The sequence below is a fragment of the Delphinus delphis genome, chromosome 6 (genome assembly GCF_949987515.2).
Source record: "Delphinus delphis chromosome 6, mDelDel1.2, whole genome shotgun sequence".
Taxonomy (NCBI): domain Eukaryota; kingdom Metazoa; phylum Chordata; class Mammalia; order Artiodactyla; family Delphinidae; genus Delphinus; species Delphinus delphis.
Window position 1 is genome coordinate 98,751,741 of NC_082688.1, and position 27,211 is coordinate 98,778,951.

Here is a 27,211-nt window from a genome sequence, read left to right on the forward strand (position 1 = left end):
ACAGTCTTGGGCAAGTCACTTAAAATCTGTGGCCCTCAGTGCTCTTATCTGAGCACAGAGAAATAATAGGAGGCTTGTATAGAGCACTTGAGGCTGCGTGTGACAATTCCTCATAGTGACAGGTACCTAACACACAGGCACGCCATCAATGCCACCTGCCTTGGAAGGCCACAGCCTTCTGGGCAAGCCTGGTCTCCCTAGGGAATGGCATTCCCAGCATCAGCTACAAGGGGAAGGGAAAGGTCCCCTCCAGCAGCCTTGCCCTCTGGGATCTGGACAACAAGCAGTCAGGCCTGTGCCCAGGGAAGCAGATGCCAAATGGTGCCTACCACGCGGGCAGCCCAAGACCAGAGTACGATGGGGATGGGGGTGGGTAGCCACAGTGGGAAAAACAGATAACCTGGGCTCCGGGTACCCTCCATGCCTACCTCCCTTTGGCTCCCTTTATTTAAGTGTCATTAACAGCTGATCCCGGCTGTGTGTGAGGTTTTAGAAAGTGGAGAGGCATCTCCACTGGAGCCTGAGTGTTAAAGGGGAGCAGGGCTGCCCCCACCCCTTCACACTCGGGAAGTGGCAGTGGTCATCCCTGAGAGAGCCCCAAGGGAACGGGCCCCAGGAGAGGACAGTGGAGCCCAGGAGATTTCCCCCTTTTCCTGTGGAGAGCCTGGGTTTCGTTATTATTAAAGCAGATGGCAATTTCTTTACAGCAGTAGCGCCTACAGTGCAGAGACACTTTGAGGGAACGTGCTGATAAAGTCCACGGACCACCCCTAGAACATCCCTCTCCCTTAGGGACACACACTTTCATTCACTCAAGCACCCTCCTCTGAGTACACACTCATCCCCCAAAGAACACACACGCTTGCATCAGCCTTCCTCCCACATGCCGTCACCAAAGGGCATCCTCTGGGTGGAATCACCAGAGAATGACTCTCTCCTCTTTGCTCTTCCAGCCACCAGAATTAGGAGGACCCTGATCTGCCTGGCCCCCGTGTTTCTGAGCCTGGGAAGCCCAAATGCCACACGGCACAGCCCGCGGGCCTATGGACCGGCTCTCAGACCTGGAAAGCCTAGAATTAGAGATGCAGCACCCAGGATGCCCTGGAGAACTGATCCGACATCTGCACCCCAACCAGAGAATCCAAGGAGGGGGTGGGCCATTGGGCAGAACTCCCCACATCCTCCCTTGCCAGGAAGAGGGGAGACTGTAAAGCGTTTCTCTGGTTCTCGGTGTTTGGGGTGAAGAGGGACCTTCGAGACCAGTGAGCCCAACCACCTCACTCCAGAAGTGAGGAAGCTGCTGTCCAGAGGCCCCTGTTTCAGCTCCTACCTGCACGGCAGAGAGGCAAGAGTCTGGCCTTGCACAGGCATCGAAGTGGAACGCCCTTCCTCCAACAGCTCCACTGGTCAAGCTGCGCTTCCCTTGGTATTTCTGTCCCCGCACCTCCTAAGGCCACACACACACTGCCTGCATCTTCTCATGCAAACTTATGAATCATAAGACAAAGACACTTTTGACCTCACTGGGTGGCAGGAAGTTTATTGATGCCCTGAGCCCACGGTTCTCCTCTGTCACATACTCCCTCCTCTCCTGCCCAAATCCCAGAAATAAGGCAAGCCACCGTTGATGAAGCATAGAAGTTGGGATATCATTTCCTTCACTCCCTTTGCTTTCAGATAAAGGAGCCAAGGCTGAGAGGGTACAGAGCACCTCTGAGGTTTCCCAGACAGATGGGGCCGGTTTGGGGGCAGGACCCAGGAATTCTGGCACAGGTGCGTCCCTTCCATCAAGCTGCTGACACCACCCCAGCTCCCACGTCCCTCGTATCTGAAAAGAGGCCCTCACGAATATAAATGGGTTCAGCTACTATGGAAAACAGTATGGAGGTTTCCTAAAAAGCTAAAAATAGAGTTGCCATATGATCCAGCAACCCCACTCCTGGGCATATATCTGGAGAAAACTCTAATTTGAAAAGATACATGCACCCCAGGGTTCATTGCTGCACTGTTTACAACAGCCAGGACATAGAAGCAACCTAAGTGTCCATCGACAGATGAATGGATAAAGAAGATATGGTGTATACACACAATGGAATATTACTCAGCCATAAAAAAGAATGAAATAATGCCATTTGCAGCAACATGGATGGACCTAGAGACTATCATACTAAGTGAAGTAAGTCAGAAAGAGAAAGACAAATATCATACGATATCGCCTATATGTAGAATCTAAAATATGACACAGATGAACCCATTTACAAAATAGAAACAGACTCACAGACATAGAAAACAAACTTACGATTACCAAAGGGGAAAAGAGGGGAGGGATAAAGAGGAGTTTGGGAGTAACATATACACACTACTATATCTAAAATAGATAACCAAGAAGGACCTACTGTATGCAGAGGGAACTACAGTCAATATCCTGTGATAAACCATAATGGAAAAGAATATGGAAAAGAATATGTGTATACATATTCTGTGTACACCAGAAACTAACACAGCCTTGTAAATCAACTATATTTCAATTAAATTTTCTTTTTAATTTCTGAAAAGAGGCCCTCACCATGCACTCTCTCGACCTGGTCCACACAGCACCCTAACTGGGTCAGGCCTTACTGTCTCCACCGCTGACTCGGGTGCTTGCAGTGAGACAGTGCAGAGGCGACAGCTCCAGGATGAGACGATATCCCCTGCTGGTGTGACAACCCTCGCCCCTCCAAGGTCCAAACCTCCCTCAACCAAATCCCCAGGCCCGTCGTCAGTGATAAAAAAGGTAGAATTGTGCCATTACCCAAGGTCATCAGGGAAAACTACTGATGATGAAGATTCCGTGATATTCTTTGCAGAAAAAACAGAGTTCGCCTCTCCTTATCCATCTACGTAGCCAACTCTGATTCCAAAAGGCCTTAATATGCTCTCATGTCCCTTTTCCAAAGTCATCTTAAAATATATATTTTTAATCTGAAAAGTCCACCATAATAGCACTTTTGTAGGTCACTCCTCAGGCAGCCCGCCAAGAACAAGGAAGCCGCCTGCATGGGGAGTATGGAGTTTGTACACTAAAATAGATATTTTACTCCTAAGAAAATCCTTCATCTCTTTGCTTAAAGTCTAATGGTGCCTAGTGCATAGATAATCTGAACACTCAGGTAATCTGCTTTTCTGTTCCAGAGAAAACCAGTGAAAGAAAACGGATGACAGAGGGAAACTCCCAGGGGCAGACAGAACCTTCAGCGAGAAGTGACAGCAGACACAGTGAAGGAAACAGAAATACTAGAAAAGCAAAACACAATTACTCAAGATTCACGGTGTCTGAGGCTAATTAGTGTAGGGTCCAACAGTTCTCTGTAAGTCAGTAACACCTGAAGGCATCGCGGACGCCATCTGTGCGAATTAACCGGTAGTTAAGGAGAGCACTGCGTCAATAAGAAAAGGTTAAGTTACCTCCTACAATCTCTGTTTAAGGCAAGAAAGAGCATTCAAGTATCCAACAAGTGGGAAGATCCTACATGCCGTGGAGCGGCTGGGCCCGTGAGCCATGGCCGCTGAGCCTGCACGTCCAGAGCCTGTGGTCCACAAAGGGAGAGGCCGCAACAGTGAGAGGCCCGCGTACCGCAAAAAATAAAAAAAAAAAAAAGAATTCAACAAGTATTTCTTGCACCCTCCACTGTGCCAGCCCTAGGCTAGGTGCAGGGGCACGTGGACAGGCCACGTGGCAGCTGCATGCAGGATAACTTGGTGGAGAAGACACCGAAGAAGGAGAATTGAAATGATAAAAGGTGCTTTCCCTTCCTCCCCCGACACCCATGTGTCCCTTCTAGAAGGAGAACAGGATTTTGAGGCCGGGAGGCCTGAGCATGCCTGCCGCTAAGAAGAGGCCTTATCTTCAGAAGCCCAGTGAAAGCAAGCCAGGAGCGGGAGGTGCCAGGGCTTGGTGATGGAGAGGGCAGAGAAGCCCAGTGGGGCAGGAGAGAAAACCATTCCCCAAGCTAGAGGAAACCTGGGCCCCCTGCTCTAGGGCCCACATGAGGGACCCCGGGAGCTGCTGAACAGGGAGTCCCCGTGGCCTTGAGGGAAGTGCCCGGTCAGCGGGCTCCCTCTGGGCACATCTGGGGTCAGTGGAGATTACAACTGTGGGGTCTCGGGGCTGCCCAGCAGATGCTGAAGGCCCCAGCCCCACTGTAAAGCTGGCAGGGGGAGCAATGCCACAGGCGGGCAAGCAGCCTCCTCACCGCTGCAGGTTCCCATGCCCTGAGCCTGGATCCCGCCTGCCACAGACAAGGGAAGCTCCATTAATGGTATTGCATTTCCTGCCGGCCAGGCTGGGGCAGGGAGAACCTGGAGCCAATTTAGAAAAATCAGGAAATGTGACCTGACCCCAGAGTGTGTTGTAGAGTGAAATCCACACATGTTACAACTGCAATGCATCCTAAGAAGACCTCTGACGGGGGTCGGGACAAGCGGTGTAGGAGCACAGGGAACAGAAAACATAACCTCCAGGAAGACAGAGAAGCTTCAAAGAGATGGTGACCTCAAAGGGTCTCCTAAGATGAACGGGAACTTTCCATTTCATTAGGAGGACGGCCCAGGCAGGGGAGCTGGTCCCTGCAGGACCCCAGAGGCAGGAAGAGCAGAGGGAAGTTACCCGTCCAGGGAGGCTGGGGCACAGGCGCCTGGAAGGAGGGCCAGGAGAGGAGGCTGCAGGCGGGGGTCCGAGGCAGGCGGTCTCAGATCCCAGATTCTTCTGGAACCAGAGGCGGGAGGGCCCTGGGGTTTGAGTGCTTTGAAAAGTTCATTCTGAGGACTTATCTGATGGCTGCTCACTGCCGAGCTATTTGCTTGCAAAATCCATTTCCAAATGGCCTGCTCATCTGTGAGAAGCTACAGGGACTATATATCAGGAGCAGCCATCCTCCCGATGGTCCGCCGCTGTCTCGCAGCTTCCTTAGGCTGCAGCCCCTCCTATTCCACCAGACCCAGCCTGCGGGCCCGCACACCCACACCTCGAATCACCAGGCACCTACCCTGAGCCTAGCCCCAGGCCTGCCCGCAGCCCGAGATCAGGCAGGGGAGGGTCACTTCTCGTTAGAATGAGCAGACCACAACCCCTGCATTTATGCACGGCCCCTGGTCAGAACCAAGGGAAGACGCCCACAGGCCCACCACCGCAGCGCCCCTGCCCCAGCATCCCACACCTGAGGATGTGCCCTTTCAATCCTAGGAGAGAGGAGACAAAGGGAGAGAAAGCCCTGGCCCCTCCCTCATTTCAACCACCACCTGGCAGGTTCTCCCGGGCCCAGCAGGACTCACAGCTGCTGAGTTGGGGACCCACTGAAAACCCTGCTCTGGTTAAAATACATCTATCTGCAGCATTCAGAAAATAGCTATCTACAGTATTGCTTTCAGCTATAATGGAAAACTGATGGCTTTTATCTCCCCAACTTTATGACTATTGATGGGATAGAGGCTGAGGTTTGATGACCATTTAATAGCCGACCCTGTGCAGTTAGGAGAGCATCAGAAAGCAATGAAAGCACTGAGATGATTGTCTGGCAGAGAATTCTCCGCTGAGGTCCAGGAAGCAAAACAACCACCCTCCCCAGGCTCCGACAGGAGAAGAAAATCAGTCATCATCATTTCTGTTTCTCCCCCCTCCTTTTTGCCATTGACCTCTGAGAGGTTGATCCAGGGGGGAAGGGAGGGCAATGGGGGACAGGAGCAATGCAGGTGTGAGCCCTTATGGAGAAAGGGAGGGTGGGAGAGGGGCTCTGGACTGCGGATTCCCAAGATGGGCACCCCACGCCCCGCCCCTTCCAGCCCAGCCTTCACTGCGCCATGGACAAACCAAATGGGATTCTCGCGCAACAACAGGGGCTCAGGACTGTCTAACGAGCTTCCTGCAAAGAGCTGGAAGGAAAAGGAAGGAAGCGGAGGTCCGGTCTAGCCCGTGATCCAAGTGGTCTTAGACCTCCTGTCCACGGCCAGAAGCCAAAAGCCACCTCCAGGGCTCTGCATGGACTCAAGCATCAAGCCTTCCCTGACAGTCCGTCCCTTCCCCCTGTGTGGGGACCTACCCGACGCTGCCCGCCTCCCTTTCCACAGTACAGGCCAGGACCCTGTGCTGCGGAACATCACAGTTTTAAACATGGTGGGGAGGGGTGTAGGGGAGGGGGATTCTTTGCAGCATTCCAAGTACCGTCACGGCGCTTCTCTCATTTTCTGTTCTACGACAGCCCCATGAGGTGGACAGGACAGATTTGATTCTGTTTTTTTTTTTTTTTTTTTGCAGTACGCGGGCCTCTCACTGTTGTGACCTCTCCCGTTGCGGAGCACAGGCTCCGGACGCGCAGGCTCAGCGGCCATGGCTCACGGGCCCAGCTGCTCCGCGGCATGTTCCCACATGCCGGACCGGGGCACGAACCCGTGTCCCCTGCATCGGCAGGCGGACTCTCAACCACTGCGCCACCAGGGAAGCCCCTGTCTGTTCTTTAAATAAGGAAACTCAGAGATGTTTCAAGTCCTGAGTCTGGGACCCCAGTGTCTGACCCCCTGTCCAGTTAGCCCTCCACTATGCCAAGCCTCCTCTCAGGACAGGACACTGCCCAGGGAGGCCAGACCTGACCTCTTGCCTGAGTCCTGCCACTCCCTAGCTGTGTGACTGTGGGCAAATAACTCCACCTCTCTGGGCCTCAGCTTCTTCATCTCTAAAATGAAATTTTGTGGGGATGAGCTTCAAGCCTGCCTCTAGCTGTTTTGAGGAAGAATCATGGATCCCCCAGGCTCCACCCAGAAACATTTTCAGACACAACGCTGTCCTGTTCTGCCCACAGCTGCCACCTCCTCAGACAGCACACTTTCCTCCCATCATGAATCAGCCTGAGGCACACTACAGACAGAGCAACCAAGGCCCCCCCTCACTGCTGCCAGCGCCCCCTGTTACACATCCTCGAACTAGGGGCCCTCCAAGCCACGCCTCCTTCAAGCAGTGCAGGAGGCAGGGTGCTCAGGCCAGTGGGCAGGGATCTCCAGGGCCCTCTCCTCCCCATCTAGGACCAGTGCAGGTGTTCTGGTTGGTTCTGTCTGAGGCCCCCTTACCAACTCAACCTCCTTAAAGACACAGGCCCTAATGAAAGCAACTAGAATACAATTGAGCCTGCAAAAGGAGAAACAGGCAGAAGAGGTAGCCAAGAGGTGGCCAAAGTGCCTCCTCCCACCTGGGCGTCTGTGGATGAGTTCCCAGCAGGGGAAAGGAGGAGGCGGGGGTTCCCCAGACCTGTGCACCTGCCCAGCTTTCTTCCCGCCCTGTGCATCTTCCGGGAGGTAAGAGCCCACCTCTGCTCCAAGCACAGCTCTCCACCTCCTTCCGAGAGCAGCAGGGAGAGCTGGCAGCCTAATGACCTCTGCTGCTGCAGCCTCCATCTTCGGAGCTCACTGGTTACCACCTGGTAGCTACTAATTTTTGATTTCTTAGGGATTTCCAATCATCTTTGCTGTAACTAGGGGAGGATTAACAAGTTGCAGGCAATGATCCTTGCTTGGTTTACTTAAAACTCCCCCAGAGACACAAACACTTAGGAAAACCGAAGGGAGAAAATACGTCACCACCCCAGGCCCACCTTCCTTCCAGGCTTGGCCCACCAACCCTCTCCAACGTGGCCCGCAGCCCTGCTCTTGACATTACCAACCAGCTTATTCTTTTATGATGCCGACACACGTACAGATTCCTAAAACGTTCCACTTTGGGCATCATCCTTCCTTGTCTTTGGATGGCTGCTAAAGAGGCCTCTGCTTTTTCTGTTCTCAAATTCACTGCTTGGTACAGTCCTCACCCCGCACACCGCCCTGAGAAGTTAGAGGAAACAGACTATCCTCTCCTGAGTGGTCCCTCAGTGGAGAACAACCCAAACCCACAAATGGCAACTACCCAGAAACACGCCCACCCACTGTGGAGATCCTACTTCAATCCAGTCCCCCGTCCTCCCCTTCACCTCGAGGAAGGCCCAAGTCAGGGATCCCAGAGCTCTCCTGTTGCCTAAGTACTCCCTTCCCTCTGAGGGCCCAGAATATCTGTCCCCTACCACGTGGCAGGCTCAGATCCAAACATGAGTTTCTTACATGACAGAGTGGATGTACACGTGTAACCATAGCAAGCTCTGCGTGTCACCCACAAGGGAAACGAGACCACCACCAAAACCAGTAAACCTGCGTGTGCGGAGACGTTAAGATTGAAACATTCATATATTTAGAGGAAAAAGAGCTAACAAAACAGCATGTACCGCATGACATCAGTGTTGTTAAAAATACGTGTATGCATATGTTAAAAGCCTGGAAGTCTACATTCTCCTAAACGTTCCCTTAGTTCAGGGTTATTTCAGGGTGTTAGGGCCGCGGATGATCTCCGCTTTCTCGAGGTGACCTTCCTGTCTCGGCAGAATTACATTTTATAGCGAGCACATACAGCTTTTGTCATCAGCAAACGCAGGAAAGTGAACTTCATTTTGAAAATCAGGAGAAAAAGAAAGAAAGGGGAAGGAGAGGAGGGGAGGGGGGCAGAGGGAGCCTCCTGGTACCCATAATCCACTCCCTTCACGTGACCCCAAGAGACAGGAGGGTCATGTTACAGCAGCTCAGAAGGGACCTGCAAAGTCCCAAACCTGACACTCATCTGAGGTCTGGCAGGAGGCCTCCAGCCTCTGCTCCATACCTCTTAGGATGCGGAACTCCCTACCTAACAAGGTGACTCGTTCCAGTTGGCAACAAGATCACAGAGTTAGTTACAGGCCGAGGTAGTACTAGGACTGCGGCAGTACTAGGATGTAGTATGACTCCTAATCCGGGACTCTTTGCACATGCCTCTATTTCTTCCACGTATTGAGCAACAAGTTTGGAGGACCCAGAGTCTGCTGGAATTGGGGACCAACAGGTGGGAGGCTGGGACAGGTCGTCCCTATCTGCCCAGTGTCTCCCCAGGGCATCTCAAAGCTCCAATCTCTCTCCCTCTCTCTCTCACACACACACACACACATACACACACAAACACACACATATACACACACATACACACACAAACACACATACACACACATACACATAAATACACACAAACACACATACACACACATAAACACACACACACACACTCCTCCCACCACTGGCACCTGTGCTGTGAGCAGAACATCCCTCTCTCCTGGGAGTAGCCGTGCCCAGCCCTGCTTCCCCCTCCTGCCCCCTTCTGGAAGCCTCCTTCCCTCCCCAGCTGCGGGACCCCAACTCCACACCGCCTTCCGTGGCTCTTCTGGCCACACCGCTCCCCTTTTCTGAATGGCTGCAGCACACAGTATAATCCTTACAACACTTAATTAAGCAGGGCCTCCTCTTCATGTTAAATGTTTCCACAGGTGTGAGCCTCGTCTCCCCAAACACGCTTACAAGCTCTCTGAAGGAACTCATGTTTACCGTGCACCTGTGTGCCCAGCCCTAGGCTCACTGCTTTTCCTGCTTTATTTCACTTAACCCCATAATCTCAATCTCAAGCTCCGGCCTCTCTCCCAAACACCCACATACACAATTCCACTCGCCTGTTCCAAAGGCTTCCCAACAAACAAGTTCGAAACCCAAACATCTCCCCTCTATGCCCAGACCCCCTCCTCCCTTCCCTCAGGTAACGGCTTCGCCAGGCGGCCGGCCACCAAGCCAGAGACTGCAGTGTCCGCCTGGACTCCTCCCCGCTCCCTCACTGTCCATGTTCAGCAAGTCCCTGGGAACCGACCTCTGAAGGTCTCAGACCCAGCCCCTCCCCACCCACCCTCTGCCTCAGCCTCCTGATCTCAGGCCCCATCACAGTGGGTCCCCAGCAGGCCCCCCGGTCTCCAGCCGCTCCCTCCTCTGATCCATTGTACACACAGTGGCCAAAGGGATCTTTCTAAAGCACTAACTGTACTGTGTCACTCTCTTGCCTAAAACACTTCATGGCTCCCATTGTCTTCCGGAGAAAATCAGACCCCTTGGCAAAATGCACAAAGGTTTTAGGAGCTGATTCACCCTTGCCTGGCCCCCCCTGTCAAGACACATATTCCCCCTGCGAGGACCAGAAGGGCTGCCTGCTAGAACAGGCCTGCCTACTCCTCCTTCAAGCTCGGCTCAGATGCCTCCTCCAAGCCGCCTTGCCCGACAGCCCCTGTCACCCTCGGGGGCCAGCCCTCCCCCTCCCAGCCGGCACAGCCTGGGGGCTGCTTGGGCAGGCCGGCAGTTTATCTCAGCATCTGGGCTGATGAGCACCTGGAAATGGAGCTCCATGGAAGTCCTGGGGAATGGGTGACCAAGCTTCCATGTGGGCGTAACCATCCTGATTTTGACAAGGAGCACAGAGGTTGCGTGATGTTAAAGAACCAGGCTGAGGTCTCACAACTGCCCACGCAAGGATCTGAAGCCGGGGCTGCGACTCAAGACCCTCTGAAGAACATTTCTGGGGAACCTTTTCTTGAGCACGTCACAGTGCTCAGAGACCACCCCCAGCCCACCGAAGGCTGAGTGATGGAGAACTCGCGCACTCAGGAGGACTCCTGTTGGACCAGCACAATGCACCTTGGGCCAGGCAGGGTATGAGCAGCTCTCCCCAGATTTCCCTCTCACTCCATTTGAGGATCTTACTGTTCCTTGGTGCTTAATTCAACGTCCTGGTTCTACTCTAGGTGGGAGGGCGCCCATGGTGCTCCACTATGCTTACCCACCTCAGAGACCCTGGGATAACAGAGGCATGTGCAGGTCTCCGAGCATTCCAAGAGAGCCCCCAAAAGGGCCCTGAGGAGGACAGCTGGCCCCAGAATGCCAGGCTAATGCTACTTAAGAAGAAGCAGGGCAGCATTCCTCACCTCTGTGGGTACCGCCCCGGGAGGTCAAAGACCACGTCCTGGCTGGCTACAGGAGAGGTCACATCCCACATCCAGCACGGAGAGGAGGTCCAGTGCAGGGAGCCTGGGGGCACCTCTCAGGCACTGCTCAGCCTGTTCTAGGAATCTCCTCAAGGAAGAAGGCTGAAAAAGCAAGGCTCCTCCTGGCAGCCCCAGAGCCTTCTTCTCTGAGAGGGCGGGCCAGTTAGGTTGCTCAGAAGAGCCCAGAGCTTAGAGAAAGGTCTCTTCCCACATTGTAAAGAGTCTTTCGGCCATGGCTGGAGAAACTGAGTCTGCAGTGTCCATATCGTGGTCCCTGAGAGCCCAGAGAGGACATGGGAGGAGGGGATGCTGAGGTCCTCATCCCACTGCAGTGTATGCACTAGCATCCGAGACCATCAGGCACATGTGGCCCACGCTACGGGCTGTCCCAAGGCTGCACAGCCTCAGGATCCAGACTGACCCTGGCCGAGGGTGTGCTCCCGGGACCTGCAGAGTGCCATGACGGAGCCCCTGGGTTGCCCATGCTGGCAGGACCCCCAGCCCACACTTCCCAAAGCCAAGCCAGTGTTGAGTTTTCCTCAGCTATCTCTCCACTGAAGGGACAGATGAGCAACTTCCCCACACTGGATGGGTTCCTTTTCCATGAGGATATTTCCCAGGAAGCTCTGACCAGCCAACTTACAAACATTTCTTTAGCTCTGATCAGGTTTCTTTTTTTTTTTTTTTTTTTTTTGGCTGTGCCACTTGTGGGATCTTAGTTCCCCGACCAGGGGTTGAACCCAGGCCCTCGGCAGTGAAAGCACGGAGTCCTAACCACTGGCCTGCCAGGGAATTCCCTCTGGTCAGGTTTCTGTAATCACCACTTCATCCAAACTGCTTTTGAAGGGGTCACCAACGCCTTCCACTTTCCCAAATCCAACAGTTACCTGGTGTCTTTACCTTTCCAGACCTCTCAACAGCGTCGGGCATAGCTGTCCACGCCTTCTTTTTCAAAAATCTTCTTTGACTCCTGGGGCGCCATAACAACACCCCCAAACCCTTACCGGGCATTTACAGGGGAGCCAGGCACATTCTCAGGGCCTCCTCTCATGCTGGCCTCTGCCTAGGAGAACCTACATATTCCCCTGGCCTTAACCACCATAAGTATGTTAATGACCCCCAGAATGTATAACTCCAGTCAAGCTCCAGATGGGAATGTCTCAAAGGCATCTCAGAATTAACGTGCCTAGAATGGAACTCCTGATTTATCTCCCCCTCCAGCCTTCATCATCTCAGAAAGTGGCACCATTGCCCACCAAGTGGCTCAAGCCAGAAGTCTGTGAGCTCTCCTCGAGTTCCTCTGTCTCCCTCGCTGCCACATCAAGGTACATCATGTCCATCTCCAAACTATCTCAAATTTACCCACTTATCTCACTCCACACGGCCAACCCCCTGGCCTGGGCTGCCGTCATCTCTGATCTAGTATACTGAAATAACCTCCTCCCTGGTCTCTCCGAGGTCATTCTTGCCTTCTCCCTTAATTCTCCACCCAATAGCCAGAGTCATCTTTTTATGTCACAACTTCGATAATGTCACTCGCTGGCTTCTAAGTGTACTCAGAAGAAATCCAAACTCCTTGCCCCGGGCTACACGGTCCCGTGTGACCTGGCTCTGCCTGCATGTCTCTCCCGAGTCCCCTCTGCTCCAGCCACGCCAGCCCCGTCAATGCCAACGCCAATGCCGAGCTCCTCTCCTCCCCCCAACTCTTGCGCATGCTACTGCCTCTGAGTGAGATGTTCTTTCTTCTGCCTGGCTTACTTCTGGCTCCTCGTCCTTCAGGTCTCAGTTTAAATGTCACCTCCTCAGATACACTTTTCCTGACTGCTCTGCCCAAAGAGGTCCTCCCTCCTTCCCCCGTTATATTCTCTTTCTACATCCTGCTCGTGTCAAAGATGTTAACCATATACTTGTCTGTTTGCTTGACTATTGTCTATGTCCCCCATCAGACATAAGCTCCAAGGGGGCAAGGACCGTTTCTACTGTTTCTCCAGTAAGTATCCATATCCAGTGTCTAGCACAGTGTCTGGTACACAATAAGTATCCGTTAAATATATTAATCAACATTATACATATATGTGGCAGTACATACACATATTATATACATATAAGAGTATTAAAAACAGAGACCTAGTTGGGAAGATAAAGTATCAAAGGAAAGCCACAGGATTAGTGCCACAGGAAGGATGCAGAGGAGTTCTAGAAAGCATCATTGGAAGGAGAGGCTAAGAAAGGGCTCAGGGAGATGAGAACCAAACAGGCTTTGAATGAAGTGCAAGTCTAGGTGCTACAAACTGAATGTGTCCCCCCACTCCAAATGGATAGGTTGAAACCCCATCCCCCAATGCAATGGTATTTGGAGGTGGAGTCTTTGAGAAGTAATTAGGTCATGAGGGTAGAGCCCCCGTGATGGGATTCGTGCCCTCATGAAAAGAGGAAGGAACACCCAATCCCTCTTGGCACGCATACAACAAGGAAGCCACGTGAGGAAATTACCCCAAAGAGGGCCCTCGCTGAGAACCCAACCATGCTGGCACCCTGATCTTGGACTACCAGCCTCCAGAATTGTGAGAATAACATGTTTGTTGGTTAAGCCCTCTGGTCTATGGTATTTTGTCAAAGCAGCTCCAGGGGACACCGACAGTAGCAAAGAGAAAGCCCAGGTCACTGAATGGAAGCAGAAATAATCAAGGAGCCTGGTGAACGAAGTAACATCTGGGTAGCTGAGAGCACGCCCCGCCCTGTGCGAGCAAAAACACACCCAACCCTGACCAACTTGTACTCTGATTCTCTCTGCATAAGCAGCATCCCCACGATCGGTCATTCCTCCTTCCAATCAGCCAGGGATGGAGTGGGTTCTCACACAGAACTCCACCAATGGGAGCCTTGGCTAGGCAAGGGTGCACCTCACCTCTCTGGGGTGTGAGCTTTATGGAGCCCAGGTGCCCAGAGAGCAGCCTGGGTGGTAAAAGGTAAAGGCACTCTACCCAGCCGTGCTGACCTCCCTGTAGCAGCCAGAGCAGAAAGCCGTATAAACCCTATCTTGCAAACTAACTATCTAGGTTGCAGCTTCTCTCTGTGTTTATTCTCCCAGAGCTTTTAGTAATGTTCAACATTCCAGCCTTGTGTCAATTTGCCACAGGAAATTCCAAGAGGAAAAATCTAGGCACCCTTGGCACAGAGTTCAAGGGTAAACAGGGCCTCTACTGAGGCTAGTAGCAGAAGCCAACATGGGATCCTCAAGGGGAAGATGGGTCTCAGGGTCTCTGGCAGGACCGAGGATCCCATGTCCCTCCCCACAGAGTCTCCCCCCACTGCAACCTGGTTAAGTCTTCTTCAGGAGGATGTGACTTCTTTACCCCATGGCACTCCTGGGCACAGCTCTGCTCCGAAGACAGATAGGGCTGCTGGGTTCTGAGCTCTGTTTGAGGCCAGACGGGCCCCTGAACAAAGTTCATCTGTCTGTGCCTCATCTCCCCCAAGAAACAGCTGCTCTCTGAGCCACCAGAGTGACCCAGGGAAGGCCTGGTAGGGAGCAGAGCAGAATTGGGATTTCAAGAGAACTTGAATGGAAATGCTATCATCTGGTTCATTGTGTGGTTCCATTCCCATTGCAGAGGCAATCACCACAGTGTCCAGTCACTGGACTGGGAGTCCCCTGAGGGCAAGGGCCTCTGCCTACTTCATTAATTCTCTAATCTCAACACGAGGCCTGGCCCAGAGTGGACAATCAACAAACAGTGGTCAAATGAATAAAGGAATGGCCCCAAAACCCCCATTCCTCCTGCTACTGGTGAACCACTGGTCCCAGGAATGACTAGCTGGGTTCTAGCAGGGCACCCATTCTTCCCCTTCCATGCCAGTGGCAGACATCACTAATCAATCACAGCTCTCTTTGCTATTGAGCCAGGAGGCAGATTCACAATCCTTCAGACAGCCAGTCCAAGTTGGCCATCTAGAGATGGCAGAGATTCTTAAGTTTGGGGAGGTCAAAGAATCCTTCAAGAATCTAATGAAAGCAACAAGTTTCTCTTTAGAATATACACGCAAAACTTTACATCTGATTTCGAGATATTCAAGATCCTCTCCTTTAAAAGAAGTAAAGGCATGGAAGCCCCAAGCCTGTACTCAAATAATCATTTGCTACCCTTTAGAGAAAATCTGCTGAAAACATAGCCAGCAGATTCTAGAGTCCAAAAGAAGCTGAGGGACAGCCCCCAGGAGCCAAGAATCAAACCCAGACCTGTCCACCCACACTGCCTACAGACACCAGACACACACCAAGCTAGGCAAGGGTGGGGAGGGAGCTTGCTGAAGGGATGCCTCCCTGCTCCCTGCAGACAGTTGAGAAGGGAGACACCAACCCCTCTGCCTTCCCAGCAATCCTCTCCGACAAGGACAGTGTCCACGGCACAAAGGAGCCCAGGCAGCCAGGGTAGTCCCAGGCTGGAATTTATTTATGCACATCCTCGGCACCCAAAGGTTAACATACAGCCCGAGATATGGCATAGGGCCAGCACCGAGTTATTTATATCCTCTTGGCCGACCAAGAGGAACAGGGCATTTTAGCGGGCCTCTCCAAATGAGGCCTGGAGGGACACAGTTTACAATACAACACAATCATCACACACACACACACACACACACAATCTGGACCATCCTTGCAATGAGTGTAAGCTTAGAAAGTATAAACCAAAAGATTACGTTTAAAAAAGAAGTAGGTCATGGCTCACTGGGGGGCTGGGGTGCGAGAAATTAGCCAAATTCCATGGAACCATTCCAAGAGATTCTCCAGGCTTTCCAGACTCCATATCAGAAGGCTTTTAAAGGAAAAGCTTCTCCTGGTCCTAAATCCACAGCCCTAAAGGCCCGTGGGATGTGAAGCAGACAAAGGCAGAAGGCAGGGCATGGGCTCCCGGAGTGCAACTTCAAGAAGAGTCGGACCCACGGCTTGAGCAGGAAGCTTCCACTCTCAGAGGTTCCCTGCCTTGGTCACTGACCCCAAACTGATCCTGGTCCAAAGAGCAGGAAGAGGGTTCGGAAATGCTCCCAATACCCACAAGCACCCCCAAAAAATACCCTGCAAACCCCTCTGCAAACCCCTCTGCTTTGTGCTTAGTAACATTCGTAAGAGAGCACAGCAGAGTCTGTTGAATATCACACGGGGCTGTACAAGGCCTGCCGCTAGGTGCACCGCACAGCACGTCAATGGGCTTGCTTTAATGGAGTGCCGTGGGGCGGGGGTCTGGCAGAGCTCTCCCCCAAGGAGTCCTGGGCCAAGATTCATTCGGGGAGAAGCCTGGGCATAGCCGGGCCAACTCCCCAAGCTGAAGGGCAAGGGGGGCCAGGCAGGCCCAGTGAGGTGCAAACTGGGCACTATAGCCCTGGAGCGTGGAGCGTGTTCTAGGAGATGCCTGCAGACAAGGGCCTCATTCCCAAAGAGTCAGCCCAGAGAGGCTCTCCTGTGACCCCCATCAAGGCCAGCTCCATCCACTAAAGTATCCAGGACAGGAAGACTTGGGGGGTCCCCCGTTCCTGCTCCAAACACCATGGCACTGGGTCGTCCCATTTTCACAGACAAGATTTCCACCTGTGGTGGCCACCCTGGTAGGCAGAAACCTGGAGGAAACCAAGGCCAGGAGGGAAGGGAGAGTGCCCCTTCCTGGGTGTAGTGGAGAACTGCCTGTTCTCCAGAGGCCCCCTCCCCAGCCACCCATCACCTCCCGGGCTCCTCCATGGACCAGAGAGACAGGGTCCAGGCGTCAGTAAGTCAAGCCCGCAAAAGCATGGAAGGAAGTCGGCTCCTCTCCATCAAAGCTGCCCTTCCACATCATCTACCCTGACGAGGGATCTCTGGTCATTTCCTCTTGTAGCAAGGGCTCACCTCTCTAGGAATATGACCTCAAGTGGAGGCGCAGGGGAAGAAGGCAGATGGGAAAGCTGCTTGAGATAGACTCAGATCCAAAGACCGGGAAGGGTCCTTGGAAAATGGGGAGCATCCTTGTTTGATCAGTGAAGAAGCAGCCCGGGCACGCAGAATGAAATTGTCCATCCAGGATCATGCGGAAGACCAGGGGCAGGGTGAGCACAGAAGGCAGCTCTTGCAGCTGCGGGGTTACCATGGCAAACACCTCCACCCACCTCCCACTCTGCATCACAGACAGAGCTTCCCAAGGACACTTGGCCACACTGTAACAAGCCCCCAGGTCCTGCCAGACTCACCCTACCCTCGGGTTCTGCCCTCACCCCTCGTCTTCCCACTTGCAGGACCATACTTTAAATCTGCATGGGGATGGGAGCTGGGTGGGATGGGAGTTGGGGGAGATGCATTAGAGGAACGCCCTGGTTCTAGACCAGGAGCTCAGCCGGCCACATCCAGGATCACCTGGAACTTCCTATGCGAGACCCAACTCAATAATCCAGACACAGCACTGTCCTTGAGTCCCATGGTTGCTGTTAATTTTTTTTTTTTAAGATTTTTTTTGGTGTGGACCAATGTTAAAGACTTTATTGAATTTGTTACAATATTGCTTCTGTTTTATGTTTTGGGTTTTTTGGGCACGAGGCATGTGGGATCTTAGCTCCCCAACCAGGGATCGAACCCGCACCCCCTGCATTAGAAGGTGAAGTCTTAACCACTGAGCCGCCAGGGAAGTCCCACTGTTGTTTAAATTTATATCAGGATGCATGGCACTCACAGGCTTGGCTCGGTGCCTCTCAGAAAACTGTCAGCCCTTAGGTCCTGGGACGCCTCATTCTTGACGCTCCCAATACTTAGTTTTGTTTAAACACCTCTGGTTCTACCACGTGAAGCTTCTGCCCCAGCTCTCCTGTTCCTAACTCCCCCCATCTCCAAACAAACAAAAACCCCTCTGGCTCTTTGAACAGACACAGATGTTCTACAGGCCACCAAAACCACCCTGCTCCACGCTCTCCAATCTCCTTAGGAGCTGCACATGTTGTCCTCCCTTAAAACACCACTAATAAAGGGTGTTCACAAGGCTGCTCTGCTCAGGACCCCTGCAGAGACGTCCACCTGAGGTTTGAAGCCGGGCAGTGGTGCACCTGGCCTTGGTCCTGACACCCTGGCTTGTGGTCACTGAGCCTGGACTCAGGCTGGCCCTCCAGCCCCTACAGTCCCTCGTCCATCCTGCCACCCCACATACACCTTTTGTTGTGCAGCCTGACCAGGTCAGTTTAGCATTTAGGACAAGGAGAAATGCATTTCCATCCAAGAATTAATAGGCTCCTTCCGTCACGTTTGGGGAGTGACATGGCCCATCCCGTCTTGGCTTTCTCTCAGCTCTCGGGAAGCTGAGCCCCAGCCTGCCAGACTCCTGACTTCCTTTTGTGGGCCCTCAGTTTCTAATTTTTTTTTTGCCTTTTTCTTTTGGCTGCATTGGGTCTTCACTGCTGCATTCAGGCTTTCTCTAGTTGCGGTGAGTGGGGGCCACTCTTCGTTGCGGTGCACGGGCTTCTCATTGCAGTGGCTTATCTTTGTCGCGGAGCACAGGCTCAGGCGAGCAGGCTTCAATAGTTGCAGCTTGCGGGCTCAGTAGTTGCGGCACGTGGGCTCAGTAGTTGTGGCACGCGGGCTCTAGAGCGCAGGCTCAGTAGTTGTGGCGCACGGGCTTAGCTGCTCCACGGCATGTGGGATCTTCCCGGACCAGGGCTCGAACCCGTGTCCCTGGCAGGTGGATTCTTAACCACGGCACCACCAGGGAAGTCCCTCGGTTTCTACTTTTAACCATCCTCTTGTAGTGTGCATATCTTATTTGAAATCGCTCCCATTGTTTTTGTAAGCAATAAGGTATGTTTCTTTAAGTAAGCAAAAAAGAAAAGCCCACTTTCTTCAGGCTTTCCCAGCCCTGCGGGGATCAGCCCTTCTCCGAACTCCAGCTCATTTTCCCAACCAAGGTAGTGCCTCCTCTTCAGCCACACAGGCCCTGAGCTCCCTTCCCTCTGCAGCCCCATCCTCCAGTCCCCGCCACAACCCCCAACCCCATTTCTCCACTCCAACCTCTTTACTGAGCTCCAGGCCCACAGGTCCAAATGCCCCAGACATTGCAACGGGGGTGGCAATGGTCCCCCCCGCACCACCATCTCAGATGCTGTGCACCCCCAGTGCTGAATGATCCATCGCCCCAGAATTATTCACCCGGTAAACATGGTGGCCACCATTCATGTATCCATTCAAGTAATGTTCATGGAGCGCTCGCCATGCGTCAGGCTCTATGTGCAGGACCAGGTGCGGAGTAAACAAAGCAGAAATGCCTCTCCCTCCAGGGAACTTTCAACCAGTCCCCAGTCCTGTCAAGTCTACTTACCAATCATCTCTGAACTGATGCACTTCTCCCCATGCCCACAGCCACTATCTTAGTCCAGGCCAGTGTGCTACACTGGGAGGAAAGCACTGGAGATCGGATCCAGCTCTCAAATGCATGAGCTGTGTGACCTTGGGCAAGTCACTTTCTACGACCTGATCATTTGACAGATAAAGACGATAACAGTACCTACCTCGTAGCCTTGTTGCAAGGATTAATGAGATAAACCATATAATAGACCAGTGTCTGGGGTACAGTAAGCAATCCCTGTCTCCCTAGCAGCCTCACCTCTGGCCTTCCCACCCCGTGGCCCACACTCCACGTGCACCCACCACCTGCAGGTGCCCATAACCACAGGCTCTCTCCTACCCTCCAGCCTTTGCATATTCTTTCCCCACATACAAATAACACAACAAATAATTCTGTGCAAAAGATGTTTCTCCCGCATCCATACATCCATCTAACATCTGCCCACCAACAACATGTGGCCCCATTACATGTTCCTTTTATTTGCATGCCAGACTCATTCCCTGGCTTTCTCCTTCTCATGTTCCAAGGTTCAGCTCAAGGCCCCGTCCTCTGGAGCCCCAGGTTGAGGCAGATGCCCTTCTCCTGTGCACCCTCCTCTGGGAGCCCACAGCCCTCAGCCCACTGCATTGGGATCCCTGCTCCCCCTGTCTGTCTCCCTTCTGGGTGCTCCTTGGAGAGCATCGTGTTCACCTCTGCATGCCTGAGCCTTAGAACCATGCACTGGATGCAAGAGAGGTTCAATACATGGTTAATAACAAATGAGAAAAACGGAAGAATCACAGAGGCAAATTTCAACTCACTGTAACAAAACAAACCTTCCAAATAATTAGACACTTATTAAGCAATTACTTTATGCCAAACTCTGTGCTAAGCTTTAACACACATGTCATCTAATCCTCACCATAATGCTGTGCCTTGGGTATTTTTATTCCCATTTCATGGGTGAAGGGATTGACACTCAGGACATTTAAAAAGCCTGCTCCAAATCACACAGCTAGTAAGTGGAAAAGTCAGGATTCAAACCCAGGACCGTCAGAGTCCCCATGCTCCACCCAGCACTAGACGAGCTCAGCTGTCAGTGTGGAAGGAGCTGCCTCTGGGATGTGCAAGAGCCCTTCCATGACGGCCACAGGACCTCACTGGGATAATGGGTGGGCTTCCTTTAGAAGTGGACCTAAAGTCACTGAAGGTCCCTTCTTACTCCAGGCTCTAGGGTCTATGATGTTAAATTACGAGCTGCTAGGGTGGTTCATCTTGGTTTCCCCCATGGTGCTTAGCCTGAAGCTGGGCACACAGCAGGCAAATGATAAACCTGTGCTGAATAAATGAATGGACAGATGAATGAACGGATGAATAGATGGATGGGTGAATGGATGGATGGATGGATGAATGGATGGATGGATGGATGGATGGATGGATGGATGGATGAATGGATGGATGGATGGATGGATGGATGGATGGATGGATGGATGAATGGATGGATGGATGGATGGATGGATGGATGAATGGATGGATGGATGGATGGATGGATGGATGGATGAAGGAAGGAAGGAAGGGAAGGACGAATGAATGAATGAATGACAATTTGTTTTGCACATGTCCGAGTCACCCTCTCCTTTGGGCTCAAGATCCTAACCCAGCGAACTCAGGAATGTCGAGCAGGCAGAGCACCCCAGCCGACTCCCCTCAGAGCTGCAGCGGCCCCTACCTGCAGAGGTGGTCCGTCCGGCACAGGCTGCGGAGGTCCAGGCAGTTGGGCTTCTCCTTGTCCTCGTAGGAGCAGCTGGGCAGGATGGTCTGGCGGCGGCGCTCGGCGCACGCCTGGTCCTGGCAGGAGCAGAAGAGCATGCGGTAGGTATACTCGCTGGGCACGCGGTCAAAGAACTGGCGCAGGGCCTTGTGGCACTTGCGGCGGTTGCAGCGCTCAGTGGGCGAGATCTCGCGGTTGCAGATGGAGATGTAGGAGGAGCGCAGCTTCTTGCAGTTGTCGTTCAGGTTGCAGGCTTTGGCGGCATCCAGGCAGTGGTTGCTCTTGGCGCTGACTGCCGGGTCTGCCCCTGTCCCTGGAGGGAAGGAAGGAGGCAGTCAGCCAATGCTGGGGACACACCCCAGGGTCACTGTGCTCTCGGACTCGGCTTGCTCATCTGTGAGATGGGGATCACTTAGCAGCCCTCCCGCCTAAGGCTGTGATGAAGATCAAGTAAGTTAATATGCGGGTCCACTGAGCAAGCTGTACGTACGGTGCGCTTTTAGGATGACAACTATTAAACCAAAGTCTTATTTAAAACTTATTTCAAAAACAGTATGAAGATTCCTTTAAAAAGCTAAAAATAGAGCTACCAAATGATCCAGCTATCCCACTCCTGGGCATATAACCAGAGAAGACGAAAACTCCAATTTGAAAAGATACATGCACCCTAATGTTCATAGCAGTGCTATTTACAATAGCCAAGACATGGAAACAACCTAAGTGTCCATAAACAGATGAACGGATAAAGAAGATGTGGTGTATATATACAATGGAATAGTACTCAGCCATAAAAAAGAATGAAATAATGCCATTTGCAGCAACATGGATGGACCTACAGATTATCATACTAAGTGATGAAAGTCAGAGGAAGACAAATATTATATGATATCATTTATATGTGGAATCTAAAAAATAATACAAATGAATCTGTACACAAAACAGAAACAGACTCACAGACACAGAAGACAAACAAGACCAGAGGGAAAAGGGGAGGGGGAGGGATAAATTAGGGGTATGGGATTAACAGACACAAACTACTATACATAAAATAGATAAGCAACAAGGATTTACTATATAGCACAGGGAACTATATTCAGTATCTTGTAATAACCTATAATGGAAAATAATCTGAAAATATATATATATGGATATAACTGAATCACTTTGCTGTACACCTGAAACTAACACAATATTGTGAATCAACTATACATCGATTTAAGAAAAAAATTATCACAAGACCAAAAAGCAAGCAACTAGGCGTTCGTGGCCCTGTTCACAAAAGTGGGAAATGGGGAAACAAAGGGACTGGCTCAAGAGCACACAACTGGATGGCCATTGATGCAAGATGCGTCCCTGGGTCCCTGGGCACCCAAGGTCGCACATGTGAGCAGGGCTTCCAGTAAGGGAGCACTGCTGGCCCTTAGGAAGTTCCCACTATGGGATCTTCAGCAGCCAGGGTACCAACAGCACCACAGCCACCATCCTCACCCCCACCACTGTGACCACTGAAACTGTCCCCACACATTTCAAAAGGCCCCATGGGGTGGGACTGCTACTGCAGACACTTAGTGCAGCCGGGACCACTGAAAGCAAGCGCTGGGCTGGGAGCCCGGCAGTGTGAAGAGGAGGCTGAAGGCCAGCCTCAGGCTCCGGCAGGGCTGAGCCCTTAATCAAGCAAAGCGCAGATGAGCTGGAGGCTGGGACCTTGGCATCAGAGCCGTGGCTTTGAGCTTCATGCCACAGCCTGTGGAGCAAAACACCTCGGTGATCCCGGGAACTGTCAGGGTCCTTCTGTGGTGTCTGCCCCAACCCCCAAGTCTCAGCTGTTCTGAGGGGAACACGTGGCACAGGGACCCCCCCCAGCCACCAGCCTACTCCCACCTGCAGAGCACCTCTTGTCCATCCTGATGACAGACAGAGTAGGGAGGCAGGAATTCAGTCTGTACAGACCCCTCACCCGCCACCCTATGACATTCTGGTGAGAGCTGGGTGGGAGATCTTCTAGCACACTGGCAGCAAACCAGAGCAGGAGCCCAGATCTGGCCAGCACCGTGGTATACCAGGGAGAGCCACCGGCTTAGGTCCTAGGATGGATGCGCCATGGTCTCTCATTCATTCCTCATCCACCCAACAAATGCTTTTCAGTATTTCTTGAGCACTACCCTATCCACGTGAGGCCCTGCCCCACCGAGGGTGGGAAAGACTAGGGTGTGGCCACGTCTACCCTCCCATGGCACTTCCAGCACAGGTCCCAGTGTTCCGATCACCTGGTCATTCATGATCTATCAAGTCCCGCCTCTGCACAGCCCTCTCCCTGCCAGGTGCTGGGCTGGACCCATACATGTAAGAGGAGCCCCTTCTCAAAGACCTCACAAATCTAGCTAGGAAATGAAGAGGCAGAGCAGCGGAATGATTAAGACTGGGCATCCTAAAGCTGAGGCATCTGCATCGATTACTCATCCTGCTGCTTATCAGCTGTGTGGCCTTGGGCAAGTGGCTGGACCTTCCTTCGCCTCAGTCTCCCCGTCTGGAAAATAGTACCTACTTCATAGCGCTGCTGTGAGCATGAATGAGCTCATTTTTCTCTCTCTCTCCCTCGTCTACTAGATCATCCCCATCTGCTATTACATTGCCCATCTTTAAGGGAAAAAAAGAACTTCTCGTGACCACACGCCCACTGCTAAGCTACCACTCTATCTTTCTGCTCCTCTTTAAAGCAAAACCCCTCAAACGAGTCATCTATATCAGTAGTCACTTTCTCCCCTCCCGTTCTCTCCTGGACCCACGGCAGCCTGGCATTTGCCTCCTTCTTTGGCAGTGATCAGAGACCCTGGGGGTTCCTCCTCCCCTGCCCATCAGCACACTGGACACAACTGGTGGCTCCCTCAGCCCCCCTTTTCTCACAGCCTTCCTGCTGCCTCCCTGTGCTCTCCCTCCAGGCCTGCTTCACTGGTTCCATCTTCTCCACCAGGGCTCAGCCCCCTTTCCTCTATATGCACCCACTCCCCAGGGCCCTCCACTCATGCATGGCCTTACACACCATCAATACGCTGTCGACTCCCAAATTTATATCACCAGCCAGGTCAGGGACCTGCACTCTGAACCCCAGACTCATATGTCCAGCTGCCTGCCCATCAACTCCACCCGAAAGGCTATCACCCGCATCTCAAACCACACCCCACGTTCCCCCAAGGCTGTCCCCCACCCCAGGTCTTCCTCATCCCTCTGAAAACAACTCCAGCCTTCCAGTAGCTCAGGCCAAAATTCTTGGCCCTCCCTTGACTGCTCTCTTATCCACAGCAGAAAGACCTGGGAGAACATACCCAGAATCCAGCCACTCTCACCACCACCACTGTTCCCACCTTGGTCCAAACCATTGTCACTGTGTACTGGTAAAGGTCTCCTTCCCAGTCTCCCTGCTCTGTCCTTTTGCCTCCCACCCCACAGCAATCTTCTCTCATCACAGCTGGAGTGAACCTTCTAGAACCTAAGGCAGAGATAATGCTCCTGGGCCCCAAAGCTTCCAGTGGCTTCCCCATCTCATTCAGAGGCCTTGGCAGGGTCCACAAGGCTCTATATGTGTGCTGTCCAATATGGAAGCCATTACCTCATGTGGCCATTGAACTTGAAATAGAGCTAGCCCGAAAAGAGATGTGCACACCAGATTTTGAAATCTTAATGAGAAAAAATAATAATGTAAAGCATTTCATTTCAAACAATGTTTTACCTGATTACATGTTGAAGTGATAATATTTTGGATATATTGTGTTAAACAAAAGTATTTATTAATTTAACTTGCTTCTTTTTAACTTTTTTAATGCACCTATCAGAAATTTTAGAATTGGTGGGAGGGATAAATTGAGAGACTGGTATTGACCTATACACACTACTATATATAAAATAGATAACTAATAAGGACCTACTGTGTAGCACAGGGAACTCTGCTCAGTAGTCTCTAATGACCGATATGGGACAAGAATCTAAAAAAGAGTATGAGATTAGTTCAAGATGGAGGAGTAGAAGGACGTGCGCTCACTCCCTCTTGCGAGAGCACTGGAATCACAACTAACTGCTGAACAATCATCCACAGGAAGACACTGGAACTCACCAGAAAAGATACCCCACATCCAAAGACAAAGGAGAAGCCACAATGAGATGGTAGGAGGGGCGCAATCACAATAAAATCAAATCCCATAACTGCTGGGTGGGTGACTCACAAACTGGAGAACACTTATACCACAGAAGTCCACCCACTGGTGTGAAGGTTCTGAGCCCTACGTTAGGCTTCCCAACCTGGGGGTCCGGCAATGGGAGGAGGAATTCCTAGAAAATCAGACTTTGAAGGCTAGCAGGATTTGATTGCAGGACTCTGACAGGACTGGGGCAAACACAGACTCCACTCTTGGAGGGCACACACAAAGTAGTGTGTGTACTGGGACCCAGGGGAAGGAGCAGTGACCCCATAGGAGACTGAACCAGACCTACCTGCTAGTGTTGGAGGGTCTCCTGCAGAGGCAGGCGGTGGCTGTGTTTCACCGTGAGGACAAGGACACTGGCAGCAGAAAGTCTCGGAAGTACTCCTTGGCAGGAGCTCTCCCAGAGTCCACCATTAGCCCCACCAAAGAGCCTGGGTAGGCTCCAGTGTTGGGTTGCCTCAGGCCAAACAACGAACAGGGAGGGAACCCAGCCCCAACCATCAGCAGACAAGCAGATTAAAGTTTTACTGAGCTCTGCCTACCAGAGCAACACCTAGCTCTACCCACCACCAGTCCCTCCCATCAGGAAACTTGCACAAGCCTCTTAGATAGCCTTATCCACCAGAGGGAAGACAGCAGAAGCAAGAAGAACTACAATCCTGCAGCCTGTGGAACAAAAATCACATTTACAGAAAGATAGACAAGATGAAAAGGCAGAGGACTATGTACCTCTGGCCAAGGAACAAGATGAAGGAACAAGATAAAGGAAAAAGATAAAAGGAGGAACAAGATAAAACCCCAGAAAAACAACTAAATGAAGCAGAGATAGGCAACCTTCCAGAAAAAGAATTCAGAATAATGGTAGTGAAGATGATCCAGGACCTCAGAAAAAGAATGGAGGCAAAGATTGAGAAGGTGCAAGAAATGTTTAACAAAGATCTAGAAGAATTAAAGAACAAACAGAGATGAACAATACAATAACTGAAATGAAAAATACACTAGAAGGAATCAACAACAGAATAACTGAGGCAGAAGAATGGATAAGTGACCTGGAAGACAGAATGGTGGAATTCATTGCCACAGAACAGAATAAAGAAAAAAGAATGAAAAGAAATGAAGACAGCCTAAGAGACCTCTGGGACAACATTAAACGCAGCAACATTTGCATTATAGGGGTCCCAGAAGGAGAAGAGAGACAGAAAGGGCCTGAGAAAATATTATAAGAGATTATAGTCGAAAACTTCCCTAACATGGGAAAGGAAATAGCCACCCAAGTCCAGGAAGCACAGAGAGCCCCATACAGGATAAACCCAAGGAGAAACACACCGAGACACATGGTAATCAAACTGACAAAACTTAAAGACAAAGAAAAATTATTGAAAGCAACAAGGGAAAAATGACAAATAACACACAAGGGAACTCCCATAAGGTTAACAGCTGATTTCTCATTAGACACTCTACAAGCCAGAAGGGAGTGGCATGATATATTTAAAGTGATGAAAGGGTGGAACCTACAATCAAGATTACTCTATCTGGCAAGGATCTCATTCAGATTCGATGGAGAAATCAGAAGCTTTACAGATGAGCAAAAGCTAAGAGAATTCAGCACCACCAAACCAGCTCTTCAGCAAATGCTAAAGGAACTTCTCTAAGGGGGAAACACAAAAGAAGAAAAGGATTTACAAAAACAAACCCAAAGCAATTCAGAAAATGGTAATAGGAACATACGTATCGATAATTACCTTAAACGTTAATGGATTAAATGCTCCAACAAAAAGACACAGGCTCGCTGAATGGATACAAAAACAAGACCCATATATATGCTGTCTACAAGAGACCCACTTCAGACCTAGGGACACATACAGACTGAAAGTGAGGCGATGGAAAAAGATATTCCATGCAAATGGAAATCAAAAGAAAGCTGGAGTAGCAATACTCATATCAGATAAAATATAGAATAAAGAATGTTAAATGTTTCAA

The 27,211-nt window shown here is 51.4% G+C and overlaps 1 protein-coding gene across 3 annotated transcripts in view; it reads right to left on the minus strand.

Annotated features, from left to right (window-relative positions):
• Positions 1-27,211, minus strand: part of GFRA2 (GDNF family receptor alpha 2) — a 96,959-nt gene that overhangs the window by 34,871 nt on the left and 34,877 nt on the right. For all 3 annotated transcript variants that reach the window (XM_060013550.1, XM_060013553.1, XM_060013552.1), the window contains exon 4: positions 20,994-21,348. In XM_060013550.1, the coding sequence (XP_059869533.1) occupies positions 20,994-21,348 (355 nt within the window). The remainder of the gene's footprint in view (positions 1-20,993; positions 21,349-27,211) is intronic.